Consider the following 25,641-nt stretch of genomic DNA (forward strand, 5'->3'; position numbering starts at 1 on the left):
CCTCATGGTCCCGCTCCCCCTTCCCGGCTGCCCCTGCGTTCTATAGAGGCGAAGGTGGCGGCTAGAGCGACTCTTCAGCCCCGGCCGAGGTCTGGGTGTAGAGGTACGCGCTGAGGTCTTTGTCAAGGAGCAATTAGGGTTTCTTTGTAATGTTAGAAAAGTTTCATTGAGTCCTGAAGCGCTTTTACCTATGTTGTGTTATTTAATTTTTGCAATACCTTACGAAATAGATTATATTCCCATTTTTCAAGTGAGGAAACAGGATTAAGAAATTTGCCCAGAGACATACATCTAGTTTGCGGTAGTAGCTGAATTTGAACTCAGGCCGACTAATGACGGACTACTGTGTTGTGCTTCCTAAAATACTACTTAAATTCTATAAGATTAATTTTATTTTACAAAGGGAAAATAAAACACATCGAAATATAATTCATTCGACAGAAATTGAATATGGAGTACGTGTGTGTCAGGTACTGATGAAAATGATATTCTGGTAAGAAGAGACAAAACAAGTAGGAGAAGGAAATTTTTAAAATATATCGATAAGTAGTGCCATTTGGAAAATAGGGTAATGGTATAGAGAGTAACTGGGTCGCTAATTTAGAGAGGTAGTCAGAGAAAACTTCTCTAAGAAGATTAGATTTGACTTCCAAATGGCAAGACTTTCTGTGAAGTTTTTTCTAGGCAGAATAAGTAATGCAAATACCTAAGTAAAACAAGCAAGGGTGTTTTAAGATCAGAAAGAAGGTAGTATGTCTGGAGAGTTGTGCTTGAGGGGAAGAAACGAAGAGAAGGTCTAAGTGATAAACAGGGGCCAGATCAAGTCGGAATTTCTAATTAGGGGTAAAGAGCTTGGTTTTTTTTTTTCTAAGTGAGACCGGAAGCCAGTGGACGGTTTTAATAACGGAGTGACCTTCTACATTTTGGCTGTGGTATGGAGAATGAACTGTAGATGGAAGATAATAGCTAACATTTATTAAGCACTTATGTGGTAAGTATTGTTACTAAGAACTTAGTGTATCACCTCATTTAATCCTCATAACAGCCCTTTGATATAGGTACTATTGTTAGCCTCTGCTTGGAAAGTTGTGTGCCAAGGTCACACACCTAGTCAAAGGTGGACCTGGAATTCTGTACACCATAGTTTTAAAGCCTTACCAACTACTCAGTACTTGCTACTCCTGGACAGGATTAGAATCAAGAAGGCAAGTTAGAACATTATTGCTTCATTTACCCTGAGCAAATCATTCTCAATTCTTTTTTTTTTTAATATTTATTTATTTGGTTGCACCGGGTCTTAGTTGCAGCAGGTGGGCTCCTTAGCTGTGGCATGCAAACTCTTAGTTGCGGCTTGCATGTGGGATCTAGTTCCCTGACCAGGGATCCAACCCGGGCCCCCTGCATTGGGAGTGCAGAGTCTTAACCACCATGCCACCAGGGAAGTCCCCATTCTTGATTCTTGAAGTTTCTTTCCAGTCTTTTTTATTTTAACAAAACTGGAATCAAACAGTACATATTATTTATAGTCTGCCTACTTCATGTAAGGATGTACTGTGAGTTTTTTCCCGTGTCTTAATTTTCTAGAATATAGTTTTAGTGACCTTAGAGAATTCAATCATAGGCATGTGCCTTAATATCAGTATATTTAACTAATTCCTTATTGATGAGTATAACAGGGTTTAGAGTTAGCAAAAAGAAATCTCTCAAGCTATTTTAAGAAGAAAAAAATCTAATACAGGGAATTGAATAATTGATATAAAATCATAGGAAACAACTAGACAGAAGATCAACAATGAAACAGAAGACTTGAACAACGTTATATACCTATTAGACCTAACATATGTCTAGAATACACTGTCCAACAACAGCATAATACACATTCTTCTCTGGTGTATATGGAGCATTCCAAGGACAGAACATTTGTTAGGCCATAAAATAATTTTCAATAAATTTAAAGGGATTAAAATCATAGAAAGTATGTTCTCCAAATATACTGGAATGAAATTAGAAATCCATAACAGAAGGAAATTTGGGATGCTCCCATCTGGTGGAAATTTTAAAAACATACTCTTAGTCAATGGATCAAAGAAGAAATCACAAGAGAACTTAGAAAATACGTTGAGATGAATGAAAATTAAAACTCAACATACCAAAACTTATTGGATACAGCAAAAGCAGTCCTTAGAGGGAAATGTATAGCTGTAAATGCATGTATTAAAAAAAGAAGGATCTGAAATCAATAACCTAACCTTCCATCTTAAGAAACTAGAAAAAGAAGAGCAAACTAAACTTAAAGCAAGCAAAAAGAAGGAAATAAAAGGACTTCCCTGGTGGTCCAGTGGTTAAGACTCTGTGCTTCCACTGCAGGAGGCACGGGTTTGATCCCTGCTCAGGGAGCTAAGGTCCTATGTGCTGCGTGGTGTGGCCAAAAAATTAAAAAGAAGGAAATAAAGCTTGGAGAGGAAATAAATGAAATAGAGAATAGAAAAACAATAGAGAGGGAATTCCCTGGCGGTCCAGTGGTTACAGTGGTTAGGACTCTGTGCTTTCACTGCAGGGGCTCAGGGAACTAAGATCCTGCAAGCTGCATGGCAAAAAAATTAATTAATTAATTAATTAATTTTTAAAAAAGAGAAAACAAAACCAAAAATTGATTCTTTGAAATTTTCAACAGAATTGACAAAGCTTTACCTAGACCAAGAAAAAAAAGATTCAAATTACTAAAATCGGGACTTCCCTGGTGGTCCAGTGGGTAAGACTGCACTCCCAATGCAGGGGGCCTGGGTTCGATCCCTGGTCGGGGAACTAGATCCCTCATGCATGCCAAAACTAAGACCCAGTGCAGCCAAAATAAATAAATTAATTAAAGTTTAAAAAATAATAATTATAAAAATTACTAAAATCAAGAAAGAAAGGGGGGACATTACTATTGATCTTACAGAAATAAGGATCATAAGGGAGTATTATAAACAGTTATATACCAACAAATTAGATAACCTAAATGAAATGGACTAATTTCTATAAAGACACAGACTACTGAAAACGACTCAAGAAGAAATAGAAAATCTGATTAGACATAACAAGCAATTGAACTTATAATTAAAAAAAAAAATTCCACAAAAAGCCCAGGCAAAGATGGCTTCATTGATGAAGTCTACCAAACATTTAAAGAAGGATTAGCACCAATCATTGACAAACTGTTCCCCAAAAATAGAAGAGAAAGGAACACTTCTCTACTCATTCTATGAAGCCAGAATTACCCTGATACCAAAACATCACAATAAAACTACAGACCAACATCCCATATGAACGTAGATGCAAAAAAACCTCAACAGAATAATAGCAAAATGAATCCACCAAAATATAAAAAGAATCATACACCATGAATGAGTGAGTGGGAATTCACAGGAATGCAAAGCAGGTTCAACATATGAGAATTAACAATGCAATACACCATATTAATAAAGGGCGAATGCCACACAATCATCTCAATAGATGCAGAAAAACATTTGACAAATCTAACACCCCTACCAGAAAAAACAACAAACTAGGAATAGAACCACAGACATAGGTTCTTGTGTTGAATAATTAGACCTTTTAGTTTGGAGGTGTATTCTATAATTAGGCCCAGATCTTTGTATGAAGTTATTAGACGTTTTATTTTGTTTTGAATATATTTTTGCCGTTAACCTGCTTACTCTTTCTTGTTGCTTTTGCTATTGTTTGTATTATGAAGTCTTGTTTCATGTGTTTTGTTTATATTTTATTGTTTTATCTATTTTTAATGTATAAGGAAGTGTTCCATAGGAAACAGATGGAAGTATAAACCTGGTAAGTCTTCAGTACAAGCCAGCCCTAAGCCCTAACAATTGGAAGTCCCATTGGATTGGTGATCAATTGTTGAAAAAGTGATTGATCAAACTTTGCCTTAGGTATCCTGCAGAACCTTCATGAGAACACTGTCCTGTCAGTTTGTCAAAAAAAGATCACTTTGATTAGCCCATATTCTGGGATTAGTGATCTGTAGAGATTGTGACTGTTGATTGTACAGACTCTTCCTAGTCATCCTGCTTGGCTGGAGAATCTGTGACACTAACAAAATACACATTGTTGATCAACCACCATGGCCTCCCTTTCTTGCAAATTACCTGTGTCAAAGTCTCCACCTCCTCCTAGAAGAACTTCTGCCCCTTATGTAAAATTACTTACAATCCAAAGTCTTGCATTTTCACTGGTAAATTAGAAAAAAATAAACATAGAATAACAATTACGAGAACTTTTGACATAAAATCAATTTTTTAAAATGAGAAGACAGAACACTGGTGAACAGTCAGCTTTGTTAATTGGTATGCTGAGCCTTCAAAAGAAAATTCTAACTCCAAGACAGTCTCTCTGAAAGATTTTGCAACCTTCTGAAACCTACCCTCCTGGCATTTTGCTCTTTCTCTTCAGCTGTCCCTGACCTTCTAAGTGACATACCTTTTCTTCAGGGTTTTCTCAGGAAAATCAAAATCACATTGTAAACTTACTAGACCAGAAGTCAGATTTATAGAAGTTAAATGAAAACTCTAATCTAGAGCCAAAACCCAGGAGTTTAGGAAAATCTTTTTCCTAAACTTCAGGGAGACAGGCAAAAAAAATTGCTACAGAACTCAGGATTTTGTTAGATACTTAATGTCCTGGACTACAGATCTGTACCAAATAATTCAATTGTTTGTTCCTCAGAAAGGGTAAAATGTTTTATGTCAGCAGAGTAGAAAAGATTTAAATAACTCAGCTGTGTAATAAAAGTTTAAAAATAAAAGTAGAAAATATACCATTTAATTTCAGCATCTTTTAAGGGAAGATTGACCAAAGATTCAAAATTGTAAACTAAATAAAAATGAAAGGGACTTCCCTGGCAGTCCAGTGGTTAGGACTCCATGCTTCCACTGCAGGGGGCCTGGGTTCATCCCTGGTCGGGGAACTAAGATCCCACATGCCGTGCGATTTGCGGCAAAAATGATGATGATGATGATGATGTTTGGAAGTTTCCTGAGGTCTATTTTTTTTTTTTTAGTTCCCTAAGGATTGAACCCAGGCCCTCGGCAGTGAGAGCGCAGAGTTCTAACCACTGAACCGCCAGGGAATTCCTCTCCAAACATTATTTGAAAAGATTTTGAAACAATGAGAAAGTTGCAGAAAAGTTTTAACTACAGTGCAAATAACTTTGTTTTCCTTGAAATGTTAAGGTTAAGTCGTTGACCTGCTGTCCCATCACCCCCAAACATGTTAGTGTGTATTCCCTGCAAACAAGGACATACTTCTATGTAACCACAGTAACAGCCATCAAAATCAGAAAATTAACAATGACACATTACTGTCATCTAACCCTTAGACTCCATTCAAGTTTTGTCAGTTGTTCCAATAAGGTATTTTATAGCAGAAAGAACCAGTTCTAAATCACAAGTTGCATTTAGTTGTCATTCTATTTTATCTCCTTCAGCCTGGAACAGTTCTTCAGTTTTTCACTTGACTTTCACGAATTTGCCAGTTATTTTGAAGATTCCAGTTATTTTGTAGAATGCTCCTGGAATAGATTCAGGTTGTGAATCTTTGACAGGAATATCACAGAAGTAGTACTGCATTTTTCTCATTGACCCTATTATGTGAAATTTGGCCCAGTAATAACTTTCATCACTAGATTAAGGTGGTATCAAGTTTTTCCACTGTGAAAACTGTACTTTGAAACTATGTGAATGTATTCATACTTAATCACACTTTCAATTTATTCTTGTGTTTATGTATATGTTCACATTGGCTCATGGTTTCTTTTTTTTTTTTTTTTTAATTTTTTTTAATTTTTTATTTTATTTTTTTTATTTTTATTTATGTATTTATTTATGGCTGTGCTGGGTCTTCGTTTCTGTGCAGGGGCTTTCTCCAGTTGCGGCAAGTGGGGGCCACTCTTCATCGCGATGCGCGGGCCTCTCACTATCACGGCTTCTCTTGTTGCGGAGCACAGGCTCCAGACGCGCAGGCTCAGTAATTGTGGCTCATGGGCCTAGCTGCTCTGCGGCATGTGGGATCTTCCCAGACCAGGGCTCGAACCCGTATCCCCTGCATTGGCAGGCAGATTCTCAACCACTGCGCCACCAGGGAAGCCCCATGGTTTCTTATTTTACCTCATGGGTTATAATCCATTACTACAATCACTTTAGATGCTCAAAATTGTCCAGTGGAAGCCCCTCTAATCAATAATTCATCCTCATCCTTCTTTAAGCACTTTCTTCATTTCTGGCACAAGATATTCTGGGTTATCCTGTATTTTCTCTGCCCTAAACCTGGAGTTGGCCATTTCACCAAGGAGCCCTGGTTCCTTTAGTGGATATTATGCACCGAATGTTTGTGTCCCCTTAAAATTCGTATATTGAAACCCTACTGCCACAACGTGATGGTATTTGGACATGGGGTCCTTCGGAGATAATTAGGATTAGATGAGGTCATGAGGGTGGGACCCTCAAGATAGGATTAGTGTCCTCATAAGAAGAGACACCAGAGAGCCTGCTCTCTCTCTGTCACTGAGGACACAGCCATTTACAAGCCAGTGAGAGCTCTCACCAGAAACAAAATTGGTCGGCACCTTGATCTTGGATTTCCTACCCTCCAGAACTGTGAAAATAAATATCTGTCATTGAAGTCATGCAGTCTATGATATTTTTGTTATGGCAGCTCAAGCAGACTAAGATTTTGATAGCAAGAAGGGGGATGCTGCTTTTAAAAAACACCTAAAAATGTGGCAGCTTGAACAGACTAAGACAGTAGAGAATTTAGAAGACAGGAGTAGTATGTGTGCGCATTGCTTTTGGGGTGTAACTACTCCAAGGCCTTCTCAGTGCAAAGAACTGGGGAATATGTGTACACAAATATAAATATATTTACATCTACATTTCTTCATCTATTTTTATATATCTTAAATCATGAATTCATACTCTTAAATCCAATTCCAGCCCAACCCCACAGGTTTCATTTTTTTTGTATTCATAACTCCTTTCTCTGACAGAAATATGGCTCCACTATGGTTAATATATTGACTTGTCTGATTAGGTCTCCTGCATGTAAGCAGTTTGTCATCTTTGCTGACACCTTTTCCCAATACACACCTCTCTATTCTTGAGAACTTATTCCTCATTCCAGGTTGCCCCAGTGCATATGAATAACTTCCTTACTCTGTCCCCAGTACCCCATACTAAGCTGCCCATTATTGTAGACACCCTCCTCACCCCACTTGGTCTATGACACCCCACTTTGGGCCACCATGTGTCCCTTCTCCCCACTGCAAAACCTGCCCTGGACCACTGTGTGGAAGAGAAGCTAGCATAGCTGGGCTGAGATTGCTATCTTTTGAAAGGCCTGATTGCCAAGTTTGGTTGGCATCTGGGAACTTGGATTTGGGGGAGGGTTCCCACCATTCCCTGAGAGTGGTTCACTGTGCCTAACACAGTTAGGCCTAACATCTTCACCCATGTTGTCATAACTTGATGCTGGAGGAATTAAGTGCATCCTATGTAATTCCGCTGGGAGAGGACTCTTGGAAGCTGGTGCTTGGTTTCCTCTGGACTTTGCCCCATACTTTTGTTCCCTTTGCTGGGTGAGAGATTATAATATGCATCCTCATTAGTCTACCTTACTTTAATACTATACAACTTTATGTACAATATAATAACCTTATTTCAACATAATTCCATTTACTGCCCTCTCCCACCCTTTGTGCTATCTTTGTCATCTACTTTACTTCTACATACATTATAAATACCACACTGTAAATTTTTTTAAAACAACAAATAGATATTCAGAGAAATTAAGAAAAAATTATCTTTTGTATTTACTGACATATATATCATTTGCAAAGTTCTTAATTCCTTCCTGGAGATACAGATTCCTATGGAGGATTACTGTCAGCCTAAAGAATTTCTAAAAGCATTTCCTATAATGTCAGTCTGCTAACAACAAATTCTCTTAGGTTTTGTACACCTGGAATAGCTTTTATTTTGTCGTACTATTTTGAACATTCTAAGTAGACATAGAATTTTAGGTTAACTTTTGTTAATTTTTGCACTTTATTATTTTTTTTGATGTACAGTTGATTTCCAATGTTGTATTAGTTTCAGGTATACAGCAAAGTGATTCATATATATATATATATATATATATATATATATATATATATATATAATTTTACAGATTCTTTTCCATTTTATTACAAGATATTGAATATAGTTCCCTGTGCTACACAGTAGGGCCTTATCTGTTTTTTATATAGTAGTGTATGATTTTTGCACTTTAAGAATGTCATTCCATCATTTCCTGGATTCCATTGTTTCTGATGAAGTTAGCCACCACTTTTACTGTTTATTCAAGTGTAATGTCATTTCCCCTCTCTGGCTGCTTTTGAGATTTTTTTGATTTGGTTTGGTTTTGTGCATGTGTGTGTGTTTTGCAATACTATGCACCCAGATGTGATCTTTGTTGCATTTATTCTGCTTGGAATTCACTGAACTTCTTGGACCTGTAAGTTGATGTTTTCCAACAATTTTGAGAAAATTTCAGGCATTACTGCTTCAAATATTTCTCTTGCCCCATTCTCTTCCTCTCCTCTCCTCTGGACCTCAAAAGTACCTGTACATTAGACTGATACTGTCCCACAGGTCTCAAATCTCTGCTGTTTCTTTTTTTCTCTGTGCTTCAGTTTGATAATTGTACTGGCTGTCTTCCACTTTTCTTCCTCTGCTTGTCCAGTTTACTGTTAAGCCCATCCAGTGAATATTTAAATTTAGACACTATATTTTTCATTTCAGATTCTAATTTTTAATCACCAGACTTTCCATTTGGTTTTCAGTTTCTATTTCTTTGCCAAGAATCCCAATCTATTGATCCACCATTTTTCCCCTGTAAATTTTTAAATGTATTTTAAAGCTGTTAAAAAATAATTTTGTTAACTCCAACATAGGGTCATCTGTGTATCTGCTTCTATATATTTTCTGTTGATTACGGATCATATAATTTTTCTTTGTATGCTTAAGGTTTATTTTGTACTGCACTTTGTGAATGACATGTTGTAAAGACTCTGGATTTTGTTTTCTTCTAAACAATGTTTTATTTTAGCTAGCTGTTAACTTACTAATGTATAACCTTGATGCTGTGAAAGCCTGATATTAAGCTTTGTTTCAGTGAGTTTCTTCCCATTTTGCCCAGAGTCCTAAAGTACAGCCCTTAGTTCTGGGATGTTGTCCTTCCTCCTAAGCCACGGCCCGTCTTGGGTTTCAATGGGAAACCAGAAGTGTTTACTAAACCCCTCTTACTCGCCCTGTATTCGCCCAGCCGTTGTTACCGCTACTCAGTTCCTTGGACTTCAACTATTGCTTTCTGCTGGGTTCCTTTGAATATCACACTGCACAGGTACAATCTGGAATCCATCAAGCATTTGAAAAGAATCTGCAAGCAGATTTGGGGGATTAGATCTCTGAAGCTCTCTCCTTTTCAAAATTTCCCTCCTAATTTCAAGCTGTTCTAGAAGCCCCAAATGACTCCTCAGGCCAGCAAGACTGTCACATTCTGCTTGAATTCTATTTCCAGGCACACTGCACAAGCTGGAAATTGCCCTCATGGTAAAAGCTAGTTAATGTGGATCTCTTCTAGTATATGATTTTGTGCTCTTTTTGCCTGTTTTTGATTGCTTTCTAGAGTCTTCTAATCACAGCTTTTTATACTTTGTTCAGACTTTATATTTTTATTGGCAAGAGAATCAGTCCAATAAAAGCTATTCCTTCAATAACAGACTGCAACCTCTGAAATCTCAAAAAGTTTCAAATAAAAAAATTAAAAGCAAAATAAAGTTTATAATTTATTTCCAATCCATTAGGATAAAAACCCACTTATGCAGCTGAACCTTTTAATTCATTTCTTCTGAAGAAAAGTACAAAAGACCAGAGTAAAACTGAGACAGGCATTTAAAGGAAAACCCTCTGACTCAGAGTCCAAAACCAAACTGTAAATGGTTCATTCTACCAAAAGAATTAGTTTTTGTACAAAATATAATGAATTTTACACTATAAACAAAGGCTGCTGTATATTTACTTAAATTAGAATTCTAGTATCTGATTTTCCTCCAATTCTTCCCAAGCACAAAGTGTATTTGCAAGTCGGAAATCGAATAACCTCAATTGGCAGACTGTCTTAGAATAAGCTTTTACCCTTAAGATATCTGGAAAGATAGTATTGATTCTTTCCCTTGGCTCAAAGTTCAGTACATCAGTAAGTTTTAATTTACTTTACGAAAAACTCTGCCATATTAACATGAACAGCACACTAACGTTTAATATTTAAACATTACCTTTTACGAAATAACATGGCACAGAGCTCAGTGCAAAATCTACAAGGTCACAATCTAAGCCTAATACTAATTCGGGAAACCTCAGCAACTTCTATCTTTATTGAAAAAGACCAAACCAATCCCTTACACATACTACTATATAATTATTCTATGTTTATGGCCCTTCCATGAGAGAAACACAGCTTAAAATAAAACTTGGTCACAGTTAAGTCAAAGAAAATAGTTCTGTAGCACTAAGCTCAATTTTAGACCTCATCAGGAAATTAAAGTAACTTCCATACACGGATGGATATTCATACAGTAATATAATTCTGACTCAGTGTTTATGACAATATTAATTTGACTTTTATATAACATTTGAAGTCTTTGTTATCTGAAACCTTTCCCAATAAAAAGTGAGCTACATTCAATTACTGCAGATAATTTTATGATAATTTTAAAGGAGTTTATATTTTAAAAGTTGAGTTTAAAGCACACAGACTTTTAATACGATTGACCAGTTATCCAAGTATCAATAATGTTAATCTTTTTCTAAATGAAAAGAAAAAATGAAATTTTATGAGCTTTATTGAAAATGTTTTAATTTGGGATGTTCCTAATTCTTGTCATCGTGTATACTTCATCACCTGTCATTATCAATATTTTATAATGGATGGTTTAGTGTTTGAGAGCTTAGAAAGATACTACTCATGACCTAAAAATATGTATGGTTCTGGCTTAAAAAATTTTTTTTCTATTTATCTCAACCCTCATTTTTATTATCCAGGGAGTTCTATGATTAGAAGAAACATGATATAAGTTATGGTTACAAACAGCACATGATCTTAAGAAATCATACATCTTCTATATTTAGATAAATCTTTAAGATGAGAAAGAGTAAAGTTAAGAAGAATGTATGTCTTCATTATAAAATTCTTATCTAGTGGGGGCAAGTTTTTAACTTAAATATATTCTCTCTAAACCAAAGATATTTTTCCTAAATGAAAAATATTTGTTACTACTATAAAATTATTATTTCCACCCATGACATTTTACATAAAAGCACCAAAGAAAATTTCTATAAACAAACTTTTAACCAGTAAACTAAGGGCAAATATCTATTTGCCTTTATTACAATATTTAAAAGGCCATGATATGAGTCTCTACTTCCTACAATGACATTTTTATAATAAAAACCCAGGCATACTTATACAAACAAGAAACAGAATTACTGTACATTTTTGGGGAACAAAAGGCAGATTAACAGACTAAAACTTTTTAGTTAACAAAGTGAGCACAAGAAACCTATAAAATGTATGCAATGTATAAAAATTCAGTAATTTTTGTTAAAGTTTCATTGGAGGGATTAATAATTATTAAGAATAAAACATGGTAAATCCACTGGCTTGTAATTATCCTATAAACAGTAAGAAAGTAATAAGCAATAAATTAGAAATGTCTTAGCTCCTAGTACTTCCCTTCTCTTGCACAGAAACCACTTTTACAGCAGTTAAAATTGGCTTTCTTAAATATTAGAATTCTAACAGAAAATAAATTCCATTAGGAATAAGTTAACAGTCTACAATAGATTTCTGACAAATATATTAGAAAAAAAATACCGCAGGTCACAGGAGGATTGATCTACATGTTGTATGACAGAGTGTCTGAAAACTTCAAAATTTCTCCTTCTCCATTTCACTAGATTTGTTTTGTTGCTATCATATTGCTTTCTAAATTGTTTGGTAGAAAGGTAATAGAAAAATAAAAAGTGAAAAGGACGCATTGTTTAATGTCTGTAGATTTATGAAGAAGAAAAAAACCTTCAAAATACTTTTTTCCTACTACTGTTACATAGGAAAAAGTTTCATTTGGCACACAATTTGTAAAAAGAAAAAAAAAAGAAACAGTGTTTGGCATTCCAATCACCCATAGTGTAGTAAAGACAACAGTAGGAAAGGAAATAGGAAAAATTACTATTTTAAGAAAAGATGTCAGAAGACAAACAACCAAAGGCTCTACAACCAAAGGCTCTTGTGTCTTCTACCATTCACTGTCTCTGGAATACTTTCATCTGCAACATAATATACAAATTATTATTTACATTATGATTATATTGGTAAAGAAGACCAGAATCAGTTTTTGTTCTGCTCTAACTTACAGTGCCCATCGGGATATCTGTGACCATCAAGGCAAGAAGGCCTTAAACAAAATATTCCATTTGCATTGTATACTTTATTTAAATTTATTTTACGGTTCATCTTCTGGGGTGCACAAATAATTGTAAGACTCTGAAAAGTCCTGTAAACTTAGGCTGAGTTTCTGTAGCAGATAACTATTCATAGAAGATGGTATGTTTCTCTCTTGGAAAGTAAAACGTTCTGCAGGCTTAAACAGTAGTATCTCCAAAATCCTTGTTCCAACGTATGTATGCTTCTAAGGTTTGAGGACTCACGCTGCGTTTTATCTTTTTTAAGGATTCGGTGAAGTCAGATAATCGAATATTTCTCATCTAGATTAAAAAAACACACATGACGATAGGTGAACACATGCAATAGTTAACCCAATGACGGATAAAAGTAATGATGCTGTTGTTTATTAATGTTAAAATATATAGAGATGTATTCTTAGAAAATCATGCCAATCATCTTATTTTATATATTATTCTGTATTAGGCAAGTTTGCTATATAAGAAATCCTACCAAAATGCTATACCAATATACTTTCATTTCACGTTTTAGCTCCTAGGTATTAACATTTTAAATCACAATATTTTCCCATTATAAAAACAAAACATACTCATTACAGAAAATTTGACAAAATATAGACAATCAGAAAAAAGAATCACTCACAATTCCACCGTTCAGATATACAACCACTATTCGGCTTATCTCCTTCCAGTTTTTTTTCTGCGTATAGTTTCATGGAATTTTGCACTCTCAAGTCTCACTCACCACAAACACACTCTAGCTAAATTCATGCCAGGTTTATCAGAAAGGAAAGAGGAGTTTACAAGATGTACACAGGACTTTGAAGGAAATATTGCTCTTTAACTACAACATGGAGGAGGCTTATGTCTGAAATTTTCTAATATTAGTATTGCTTATGATACATTTTTATGTCAATTTGGTCTTATTTTCTGAGATTTTTAATTGGCTTCAAGAAAGTAAAATAAAACAGTACTGAGTTAATAAATACCTAATTTTTACCTAAGGATCTTCAAAAGGCAAAATGGAGTTTGGCACAAGATGACCTGTATTAAAAATTATCACTTATGTATTATCATATGTATATTTTGCTCCCAAATAAGAAGTTAAAGAAGAACTGGAGACAAACTTCAACAACTGATATTTATCTATATTATTCTTTTTATTACTCTTATAAAACCCAATCTAACTACTTCACATCCTCTCTAATATCAACATAGCACAAATTAAGAAAATCAACTACACTTGTAACTTGTAGCCTAATCTGAAAAATTTGTCAAAATGAAAAAGGATATATTGTTACCACAATCACTGCATGACCCCTATTTGCTCCTTATTTAACTGTAAAACACACACTGGCTCTTCCTAAAGCCCCAAATTTAGAAGAATGATGAATATAATGTGAGTATTATCTATGATACTCCTGAATATCTGTTATAAAGATTAAGGTTTCAAAAGCTTTTGATGAAAATTCTAATTTATGTTCATAGTTCAGGGTGTGTGTGTGTGTGTGTATTTCACTGTGAAAAACAGTATGGAGGTTTCTCAAAAAACTAAAAATAGAACTACCATATGACCCAGCAATTCCACACCTGGGTATATATCTGAAAAAAACAAAAACACTAATTTGATAAGATACATGCACCCCAATGTTCATAGCAGCATTATTTACAATTGCCAAGATATGGAAGCAACCTAGGTGTCCATCAACAGATGAATGGATAAAGATGTGGTGTGTGTGTGTGTATGTATATATATATATAAAATAGATATATATATATGCACACACATATATACACACAATGGAATACTACTCAGCCATAAAAAAGAACAATATTTTGCCATTTGCAGCAACATGTATGGACTTGGAGGATATTATGCTAAGAGAACTAAGTGAGACAGAGAAAGACAAATACTGTATGATATCACTTATATGTGGAATTCAAAAAATACAACAAACTAGTGAATATAACAAAAAAGAAGCAGACTCAGATATAGAGAACAAACTAGTGGTTACCAGCAGGGAGAGGGCGAGAGGGGCAATGTAGGCGTAGGGGAGTGGGAGGTACAAACTATCGGGTGTAAGATAGGCTCAAGGATGTATTGTACAACACGGGGAATATAGCCAATATTTTGTAATAACTGTAAATGGAAAGTAACCTTTAAAAGTTACATAGAAAATATGATATTTTAAAGTTAGTAAGAGACTAATGTATATAACAGGAAAAATCAACCAGTAGCTAGTTCAGTAAACAGGGAAAAATAAATAGCAAAGAAGTCTTATCAAAACAAAATAATAAAAGAACTAATAAAGTTGAACTGGATACAAACTGGGCTTTATAAACAAAGTACATTATACTCTGAATTTATAACCAATGATTTTCAGCACTACCTTTTAAAAACACAGAATTCCAACACAATTATTTGAGTTTCTATTCTTATAAACGATAAAAGGCAAATTAGGTATATCTCATCTAAATTTCTGCATATATACCAGCACCTGATAACACAGTTATTAAAATTGTACCAAAGAATGGCTGAAAAAAGTTCTAGTACACAATTTTAAAACCAAACTACTTGTGTTTTTCTGTCATCTCATAAATAAGAAAATAGAATGGATTTCCTTGATCTCTATAATAAATTGCCATTATTTAGTATTTATGTATTTTAAAAGTATTTAATGGATACCTATACAGTATTCACTATTGCCAGACTTTTTTAAGTGCTTTATAAATATTAACTCATAAGCCAGGACTAATGACTAAAAGCTATTATCAAATTATTAATACTAAAATCATTAGGTTCAAAATAAACTTAAACTGAGTTAAAGTATACAGTAGAACCAAAAACTATAACACTGTAACCTGACTACACATAATTAGTGGAATGGTCACAAAAGGTACCAGTAATGTTATTTTTTGTAATTCATTCAGTAGTTTTAATTTTAGTATATGGTCTGTCCAAGGGACAAAGACAGAGGCCTAAAATGTCACACAATGGGCCTTTCCTCAACTTTAATCTAGGGGGCCAGAGTACATATATGAAATATCAAGTTTACCTGTCCTGAGTCCAAGGTAGGGAGAGTGGTGTGTGGAAAATAAATAATTCATGCACAATGCTTACTTTCTGGGTAGAAAAGTACTATTAGGCTTATGCTATGAGTATAAGAACATTTAAAAAAATAATATATTGATGGGATACTGTAAATAAATTATACCTAAACTATTAAAAAAAAACCTCAAGACAGTACTAATATATTTTTAAAAATTAGAAAAATGTGGAATCAAAATTATGAATCAGATAAAAGGGACCTGAAACTTATACTTTAAACATGATTTTTTAAGGTAATAGTAGCTAAACACCAAAGTATATGACATGTGGAATTCTCTATTCCTAAGCTTCATTCACGTCAAACACACTCCAGGTAAACTAGCCTGCTGAAATGGAAAAAGGTGGTTGCAAGAAGTTTGAAGGCTTTCTTAGTAATGTAGTTGGTTAAGCGCCATGCACAAGATGCCTGAAGACAACCTCAAATTTACTTGGAAGCTTGAAGAAAAAAGACTGCCAAAATGTACTCATACTCAAGTACATTTATTCTCTATGTTAAGAGTTCACTGTTAATACTTGGACAGGACTCTCTGCAACGTAATGTGCAGATCCCCTAGCCAGCCACCAGCCTCCAACCCATGCCTCTGGGGTTTTTTATTGGTGTTTTTTGTTTGTTTTGTTTTCAGTTCACATTTGGACTCCACTGGAGTTCCATTCTCTCTTCTGTTCCAAGAATGAAGTCTCTTTGGTTAGTAATGTTTCAGGTGCTATCTGAGCTCTGAGAGATAAGTTACATAATTCAAATCTGATTTAAACTGGCTGGTTACATAGTTATGATCATTTTGCATATCCAATTCTATATTTTGCTGGCAATTTTTTTCAAAAGAAATGCTTCAGCATCTCATAAGGGGACCTCCCATATTTTTTAAATGTAATGAATTACATTACAATGGAAACTGTATTGCTTTTATAAGAACGAAGACATAAACATTATTGAAAAACTAACAAAACAGAACATCAAGGGGTTAACCTGTTACAAGCTATATTCATAATGTATAAAATCCTCAAGTTGCCTATAATTTTGTTCTGTTTAGTATTTAATATGATTTGACAGAAAATGACTTAATGATTATGTATATTTATTGTGTATTACCAAAGGACACCATAAGAGACTAGTTGGACAGTCCCCCCTCCATATTTTGAAATGAAGCAAAATTAATTTTTTCTAGTTTCTAATCAGATAAACTAGAAAAATCCAGACAAAAGATATGTTTTACAATCTAGAGGACCAGAACAAAAAAAAGATAATTGTATAATAGTATATACCTCACTGGCAGACATATTCTTCACTTGTTCTGGTTTCAGTTCTGTAAAATATAAAAGTCACTTACAAAAAAAAGATTTCCAAGTTTAAACTAATGAAGTACAATAATCTAAAAGTATATGTTCAATATAAATCATTATATTAAAAGAGACACACATTAAGAGCCCATACAATTTATAAATGCTTAGAATAATATTCCTTCTTAGGAAGGCATTCAATTTCTTTATATATTGCTCAAGAACAACAGATTCTACAAATTTCCTAGTAAACTTAAAATAATGCAACTTGTTCTTTACAAAAGGCATTCGTTGTTTTAAGCCAACAACTTTGTTTCAGAATAACAGCTAAAATATTCTAAAAAATACACATGATTTATACATTAGCTACTGATTCTGAGTCCAATATCTGAACAAGATTTCATGCCTCCTGCAGAAAGAAAGCTTGACTAAAATGCTTTACCCAGAGTTTCAAACTATATTCTCAAGGTTACATTTATTATTCTCTAAAGCAGCAGCTCTTAATCCGTACGCTGTTTCACTGTTAGAGATACGTTCTGGAAGTTGCATGTTCCATGTTCAACTTTACCACCATAGCCAGTAATCTGAGTGCATACCTGAGAGCATCACCCATCCACTGCCCATGCTGCCTGTGGAAGAGTAGCTGAGAACATCTACTCTAAAGTGATTATCGCAGTGAGTTTAATCTAACATAACCTAAAAATGGTAGATGTGGTATTTCAGAGTCAACAAATTACCTTGAATCAAAACAGAGCAATGAATGATATACTTTGCTGCAATTTTTCAAAAGATAACATATAATGATAAAAGTAAAAACTTCTATTTATATGTTTCCTTACACACATTAATTTCAAGTAATACTAGAATACTGAAATGAAAAGAACCAAAAAATAGATAAGAAAATCTTCCCTTTATTATTCTTTTCCACTTGCTTTAAAAAGTTCTCATTTTCTTGAGTTTTCTGCTGCTAACCTACTATCAAGAAGCGAAACCTGCTGTCTAGAACAGGGCTCATGGTCCACCGATCCACGGACTCTTTGTATGGTCTGTGAGCTAAGAATGGTTTCACAGCTTTTTGTTGTTGTTGAAAAAAAAAAAAAGAGGAGGATGAGCAGGAGGAGTCAGAAGAAGAGTGAGAAGAATATGCAACAGAGAGCATATGCAGCCCGTGAGTGTAAAACTATTTTCAGAAAGGTCTGTTGACCCTAAGTCTAGAAACTTTGTATCAAGTTTTAATCAAGTTTTCCACTGATACAGTTTTACTGCTTTCTTACTAATAAAAAATACTCTCAATAGGGACTTCTTAAACTTCTGAAGTGGTCTAATAAACAGTTGTAAATGTTTCAAGCTTTTGTATCCCTACCTCGGATAGGACCCAGTGCTGCATCTTTTGCCAAAGCTGTTAGATCACTTCCTGAGTATCCATCGGTCATTCTGAGAATGGGAAAGAAGAAAGAGCAACTTATTTTCACCTTTGCAGATTTAAATCTCCACATAATAAGAGGGTAAAACCTAGCTTGCCTTTGTTATCAAGCAGACAGCTATGTGACTTGATTTTAAAGGGCAGAGGAAGGCCTACTTGCTAAAAACAAACAGCCGACTGGTTCCTTATAATGCCTCAAATTTTCATTATTAGAACCATTCCTTTAGATTAAAGTATAGTATATCTCCAGGAGGCTCCATTAAATTGTAAATATGTGCCCTGGAAAGGTAACATCTATAAGCCATTGCTGGCCAACTGACACATAACCACAATTACTTCTCTATAAGTTAATGAGTCTTTATCTTGACAAAGAGAACTGCCTTGATGAAATGAGGGCCAATCAAGGAAGATTTCTTTAAATGTAGGACAGACAGGATGAAGGAAGGGTCTGGGGTAGAAGACACTGGCAAAAGGAGGCACACCTGAATGGGATGCCACAGTGGAGATCCTGGGCAGCCAAGACACTATCAAAGGGAACTAAGAACTAGGGAGGCAAAGAGGAAGAGGAAAATAAAACAGGAAAAAAAGCATTTACTTATCATGTACTATGTTAAATACCTGCGCAAACATTATTAGCAGAATATTTGATTGGAATTCAAAGAAGGATCTCAGTATTTCCAAGTACTGAATTTGTTATTTTTTCATAGGTATCTGGGAACTCAGAGTTTTTAACAACATAACTAGCTATTCACATTCTTGTTGAACATTTTAAATTACTTTATGAGATTTTTTTCAATGACTAAAATTCATGAGTGTATCTCCTATATTCAGTTTCTACTTAATACACCACTCATAAAAAAAAAGCTGAAGAAGTCAAAGTTTAAAAAAATTATGTGTAAGCAAAAGAACAAGTTTAAGTGAAAATATGTGTTGGTGTAGGCAGATATGAGATGTTTTACATTTTAAAAATTACTTCAGGGCTTCCCTGGTGGTGCAGTGGTTAAGAACCTGCCTGCCAATGCAGGCAACACAGGTTCGAGCCCTGGTCCAGGAAGATCCCACATGCCACGGAGCAACTAAGCCTGTGAGCCTCAACTACTGAGCCTGCGCTCTAGAGCACATGAGCCACAACTACTGAAGCCCGCGCGCCTAGAGCCCGTGCTCCGCAACAAGAGAAGCCACCGCAATGAGAAGCCCACGCACCACAACGAAGAGTAGCCCCCGCTCACCGAAACTAGAGAAAGCCCACGCGCAGCAACGAAGACCCAACACAGCCAAAAATAAATAAAATAAATTTATTAAAAATTAATACCACTTGTAAGTTTTAATAAATTTATAAAAAGAATACATACTACCATCATTAGCTGTTTAGGTCATGTCTTCTAGAGGATCTAGAAACTAAAATTTAGACACCATATATATAAGAAAATGAGATGAGAGAAGGTAAAGGAAGTAGAGAATGAAACAATAAGAAGTTTTCTGATAGATAAATTACTCATTTCATACATGAGCTTACTTTAAAGAAAACAGAAAAAGAATTCTTAAAAAAAAAAAAAGCTGCAAGATAGACCAAATCAAATTACTCACCTAGCAAGTTGTGCTAGTTCTTTTTGGGTCAATGGGCTTCCTTGTTTACATAATAGATTTTTTAATAAAAGTAGTCGTGTCTGAAAAGAAATATTAAAGAATTATCAGTCCTAAGAATTGGCTTAATAAAATATCCAGGAGTCAGGTTCAAATCCCAACTCTCATTTAGGAGCTGAATGATCTTATACAATGATCTTATACCACTCTACCTCTTAGAGCCTCACACATATATCTGTTAAAATAACAATTTTTTGAGAGTTCCTGAAAGAGTTAAAAACAATCCAAATAAAACACTAAGAAAGTAGCTGCTGTTAATACCAAGGATGCTAAGGGTCTGAGCTAGACAACCACAATTAAAAAAAAAAGTTTTATAGAGATATGAATTCATGTAACATGGAATCTCACCCTTTTGAAGTGTATAATTCAATGACTTTTAATAAGTTTAGAATTGTGCAACCATCACCATAATCAAATTTTAGAACATTTCTATCACCCGAAAAAGTTCACTTGTGCCTGTTTGCAGTTAATCCCGACTTCCACCCACAGCCTTACTTAATCACTATCTACATTGTTTCTAGAAATGAGCCTTTTCTAGACATTTCATAAAAATGGAATCATATGATAGGTAATCTTTTGCATCTGGCATCTTTACTTAGTATAATGTTTTTGAGGTTCATCCATATTATGGTATGTTTAAGTAGCTCATTCCTTTTATTGCTAAACAGTATTCCATTAAATGGATATACCACATTTGTATATCCTTTCACCAACTGATGACTTTTTTTTTTTAAAGGATTTTTTAAAAATTATTTATTTATTTATTTTTGGCTGTGTTGGGTCTTCGTTGCTGCGCGTGGGCCTTCTCTAGCTGCGGTGAGCAGGGGCTATTCTTTGTTGCAGTGCGTGGGCTTCTCATTGCGGTGGCTTCTCTTGTTGCGGAGCATGGGGTCTACTTAGTTGCTCTGCAGCATGTGGGATCTTCCCAGACCAGGGCTCGAACCTGTGTCCCCTTCACTGGCAGGTGGATTCAGGCCACCAGGGAAGCCTGAAGACTATTTTAGGTTCTCTGTAGTTCTTGGCTATTATTTATAATGCTGTTATAAAAATTCTTGTACATGTCTGTGTAGACATATGTTTTCATTTCTCTTGGGTAGATTCTTAGGAATGAAATTTTGGGGTCTTACAGTAAGTTTTCTGTTTATCTTTTTAAGAAACCGCCAAACTTTTCCAATGCAGCTGTACCATGCACTGGAAGACTTAATACTGTCAAGATGGTAGTTCTTGTTTCTGCCTTAAAAAAAATTCAAACACAGATACATACCTCCTCATTTGGCAAAGACACATATACCCGTTTGGTGAAACGCCTAAAAAAAGGATTCAAGCAATCTCAGAAATACAGTTTTGAATTTACAGATAATTCAGTTCAAGTAGCACATAACAAGAACAAAGCTTTAAATATAATGCTCAAGGCATTTGAATACATTTTAGTAGTTATCAGTGTAAAAGTTACTCTTTTAAAACAGTCTAGTTAAATATATAAAATAGATACCTAATAAGGACCTACTGCATAGCACAGGTAACACTACCCAATACTCTGTCATGACCTATATGGGAAAATAATCTAAAAAAGAGTGGATATATGTATATGTATAACTGATTTACTTTGCTGTACACCTGAAACTAACACAAAATTGTAAATCAAATATACTCCAATAAAAAGTTTAAAAAAAGATTCTAGTTAATGTTTAAAAATCCTTAGTTCAATATTGTCAGAATTAAATTAACCATTTATGTATTTGTATTTTTTTAACAGCAGTAACACTTTAAAACAAAATATCTGATAAAATAAGTTGAAGAAACAGATCTCTGCTGTCTTCTTGAAACTGAAAACAACTAAAACCAACAAGGACAACAGAAACAGAAATGTAAACTCCATCATCAACAAACTACATAACATTTACAGAACTAAAATGTATGAAGAAGGGCTGCCTAGGGCAGTGAAAATTACACTGACAAAGGTGAATACAGACAGCACCTGCCACTGCAAATTTTAAACATGGCTGTCAGAGCAGAGTTTTCCAGAGGAAACAGAGAGAGCACACTCTGAGGGATAATAAAACTAACCTCCCCATATTTAAACAAACATGTGAGGACTGGCTCTGCAGATCATGTGACCCTAGTCAGTAGCAAGGGAATGGCAAGGAAGATGAGGCTGAACAAAGAAACTCAAAGATACATCATCTTTGTAAGAAGACATCAATCAGTCTGGCAAGATGACAAGCTGTTTTGCAATGACCAATCTTTTTCAGTTGAAGAAGACTAAATCAACCCAATCGCTTATTTATATACACGTATACTTCTTTATCAGGTAGGGCTTTGTTGTGAGTCAGGGAGACTGCCCACCAGTCCAGGGTATTCATAGGACAACTCAAGATACATGCTTGCTATCTTTCTTTTCTAGCTCTTGTACAATATCCTTCCAAATTAGGTTTTCCAAGAAAACTCCCCTTATTCAAATAAAATTAACAAGCAAAACAGACAAAAGCATAGGACTGATTTTAAAAAACAGTGCCAAAAAAAGAGGGGAAAGAATACAGTAAACATAAAATAGATAAAATGAAGAACATGCACAAGAGGATTTTGCCATAAAGCAAATTCAAATTGTGACCAAATATCTTTCCAAGAAATAAAATAATTTGATTAAAAATAAAGGCTCCTATGAAATAAGAGCTCAGTGAGATATAAAGCCTCAAGGAAATGACATACAAAGGCTCAAAGAAGTAGACAACAGAAGATGAAAAATGGGATTGCAGAGATCAGGAAAGCAATAAAAAAGAAAACAAAAACCACCACAGAAACAAAGGCTACAAAAATAGTCGTAGTAGTATTAGAAAGGAGATTAGACACTAACCCTACTGGATTAACCCATAAATGTGAATAAAAGCAGGCTGGCTTCAGACTTTCACACTGCAACATCCAATCCTAGAAACAATGGGGCAATGTTATAAATTCCTCAGGAAAAGAACGGGAGGTCCAAGAATTTTATGCTGAGTCAAACTGTCCTCCCAGTAGAAAGGGAATAAATTTGATCAAACACACGAGAAGAGAGCATATGGCTCCCATGAGCTGTGCTTTATCAGCTTCTCATGAAGCCCAGTAAAAGAGGGTAAAAATCAGTTCTGGAGTTTTAAGATACTTTAATCCAACCCAGAAGAAATAAGTAATTTCCCTAAAACCATAATGTTAAAAATAGTTTTCCTGATGTCATGCTGGCCCTGTCCTCAAAATCTTCAGTTGGTAACAAGAGACCAGAAGATGGATATAGAGAGGAAAATAATGAATTTAGTCTTAAAATTGAGAGAGAAGGAAACAAGAAATATGTCAGATGAACACATAAGTAAATACATCTGTAATAAACGTGTGCATTTCTACATAAATCGCCCTACCTGAGAACAGCCTCATCAAGCTCTTGTGGCCTGTTAGTTGCACCCATTACAAGCACTCTGTCATCTCCAGCAGATTGTACCTATAAGCCAAATTTTTTTTCAATACTTTTAGATAAATAACAAAGAAAAACATAATAAAGATATCTATTTCTAATTTGGGCCATTCAATAGGAAAACACATACTACCACATAAATGCTACCACATTAAAAATACCATAATACTTACACCATCAAATTCTATTAGAAATTCAGTTTTTAGACGTCTACTAGCATCATGTTCTCCTTCTCTTCTTTCACACAAAAGGCTATCAACTTCATCTAGAGGAAATAAAAGGATCTCTAGTTTACTACTTAGGTTATTAATATAATGGGTCCTACTCAATTTATTAGACAGTCTTTAACTTTGCGCTTCTTTAAAACTTTACTTCTGCAGCTATACTTCAATAAAAAATAAATTAAAAAAACCTTTTTACTTCTGAATAATCTTTCCCATCATATCCCTCACATTTGGAAAAGGGAATTTTACAAATGCTCAACTAAGTTGTTGGAAAACATGTTCTTACCTATAAAAATTATAGAAGGTTGAAGTTCTCGAGCCACAGCAAAAAGAGCTCTCACCAATTTCTCTCCTTCTCCCACCTAAAACAAGGCATTATACACTGTTATACCCATAAAATGCAAGATTATTCCAGCTTTTTAAATTTCACTATTAAAAGTCTAGAACCTAGGAATTTAATTTCCTTTCTTTGCAACAACCAAAGATTTGGTTTAAGGAATGGGGGTATGGGGGTGTTACTGAATTGTCCCTTATAATTTTAGAAAATAGACTACTTATTTATTATTTAAGACGGTCTGGTGAGTACTTTAAAAAATGAAAAATATCTCTGTCTTGTTTCACTCTGCACTCCTAAGACTTGAGAATGGAATAGCTATTGGGGTCTAACTACTGAGAAAGAGGGAATACTAGAGAAGAGAGAGATGCGGCACGTATTCTTAAGCCCTAGGTTGCAGGGTATATTTATAGAAGCAGGTAAGTTGGAAAATGCTCTCCTAAATAAAACTTGCTCTACTGAGAACATCGTGAAAACCCATTCTCACAATATCACTGTCAATAAATATCAACGTATTTCTAGGTAGTCCAGGAGGTCTATGAACACTCCTTAAGACATTCCCAGGGGCTGAAATACTATACTAAAGCCATTCTATGCACCAAAGCATCTAACGCAAGAGTCATGAGGTTTGTGGTAATCTACTACAAAAACTATTTTGTTCTCTAGGTGGCATCTATTCTTTTTATTGAAAATTAAATAAAAGAAAAAAGGAAAGGCCCCAGATTTAGAATCTTCAAAACAAATATTCTCAGAGCCGGAAGGAACTGCAAGAGATCACCTCTTACGACATCAACACTTTATAAGTGAAGTAAATATAGTAAGACTGATTCATAACTGCTAACAAATCTTGTACATGAATTTGAAAGAAGATCTATGTATTTAATAAATGGAACCTGGTTTATATTTTAAAAAAATAAATGAAGTAAAGCCTAAAGTGATACTTTCTTAAGGCCAGCTCGGCATGCAAAAGTTAGGCTGGAATCCCTACGTCCTAGCTTCCAAGACAGTGCTTTCTGTTACAGTATGTGCATAATATGGGTAAACCTACTTTAATAACAATTTTACTTATAAAATTTCACACAGGAAGCAAAATTTAATCAGGAAAAGTATCATTTTATAGTTATTTTTAATTACTTTACAAAATTAAGACCCCAGCCAATACTTGATCTTGGACTTCTAGCCTCCAAAATACAAGATAATAAATTTCTATTGTTCAAGCCAGCCAGTTTGTGGTACTTTAATACACAGCCCTAGCAAACAAATACAGTATTTAACAGAATAATTTCAATTTTAAAAGAGCCTAGCAAATGCACATAACTTTCTACTTTGAAGACTGATATTCAGCATATCTAAATAATATACATAAAACTCAAAGAAAAACATTTTGGTGTAATGTTCTTACCATTTATACTTAACACAGTAACGTTTAGACAGTAATTTAAAACATGACAATACTGGAAAAAGAACACTCACGTATTTTGAAGTTAAACTTGCAGCACTTATATTAAAGAAGGTTGCATTAGATTCTGCAGCTACTGCTTTAGCCTTTAAAAATCACAAGGGTAAATACTGTATTAGTTCAATTGCTTTAAAAAGATAACCACATCTGATCAATTTAAGTTCTAGAAAA

The 25,641-nt window shown here is 34.6% G+C and overlaps 1 protein-coding gene and 1 long non-coding RNA gene across 6 annotated transcripts in view; one reads left to right on the forward strand and one right to left on the reverse strand.

The window, feature by feature from the left end:
* Positions 1-32: 32 nt before the first annotated feature.
* On the forward strand, positions 33-23,765 carry LOC132377404 (uncharacterized). The gene is made up of 3 exons (XR_009506627.1): positions 33-103; positions 873-991; positions 21,768-23,765. It is a non-coding gene; the product is annotated as an uncharacterized LOC132377404 (long non-coding RNA).
* SPAST (spastin) overlaps positions 12,564-25,641 on the reverse strand; it is a 53,132-nt gene continuing 40,054 nt past the window's right edge. For 4 of the 5 annotated variants that reach the window (XM_059943646.1, XM_059943645.1, XM_059943644.1 and 1 more), the window contains 9 exons: positions 25,485-25,556; positions 23,964-24,039; positions 23,627-23,718; positions 23,401-23,480; positions 21,276-21,318; positions 19,955-20,034; positions 18,308-18,378; positions 16,930-16,970; positions 12,564-12,860 (listed from right to left, as the gene is read on the reverse strand). In XM_059943646.1, the coding sequence (XP_059799629.1) occupies positions 12,738-12,860; positions 16,930-16,970; positions 18,308-18,378; positions 19,955-20,034; positions 21,276-21,318; positions 23,401-23,480; positions 23,627-23,718; positions 23,964-24,039; positions 25,485-25,556 (678 nt within the window). In that variant the 3' untranslated portion in view covers positions 12,564-12,737. The remainder of the gene's footprint in view (positions 12,861-16,929; positions 16,971-18,307; positions 18,379-19,954; positions 20,035-21,275; positions 21,319-23,400; positions 23,481-23,626; positions 23,719-23,963; positions 24,040-25,484; positions 25,557-25,641) is intronic. The other variant, XM_059943647.1, reaches the window with a different exon arrangement.

This window comes from Balaenoptera ricei, chromosome 13 (assembly GCF_028023285.1).
Source record: "Balaenoptera ricei isolate mBalRic1 chromosome 13, mBalRic1.hap2, whole genome shotgun sequence".
Classification (NCBI taxonomy): Eukaryota; Metazoa; Chordata; class Mammalia; order Artiodactyla; family Balaenopteridae; genus Balaenoptera; species Balaenoptera ricei.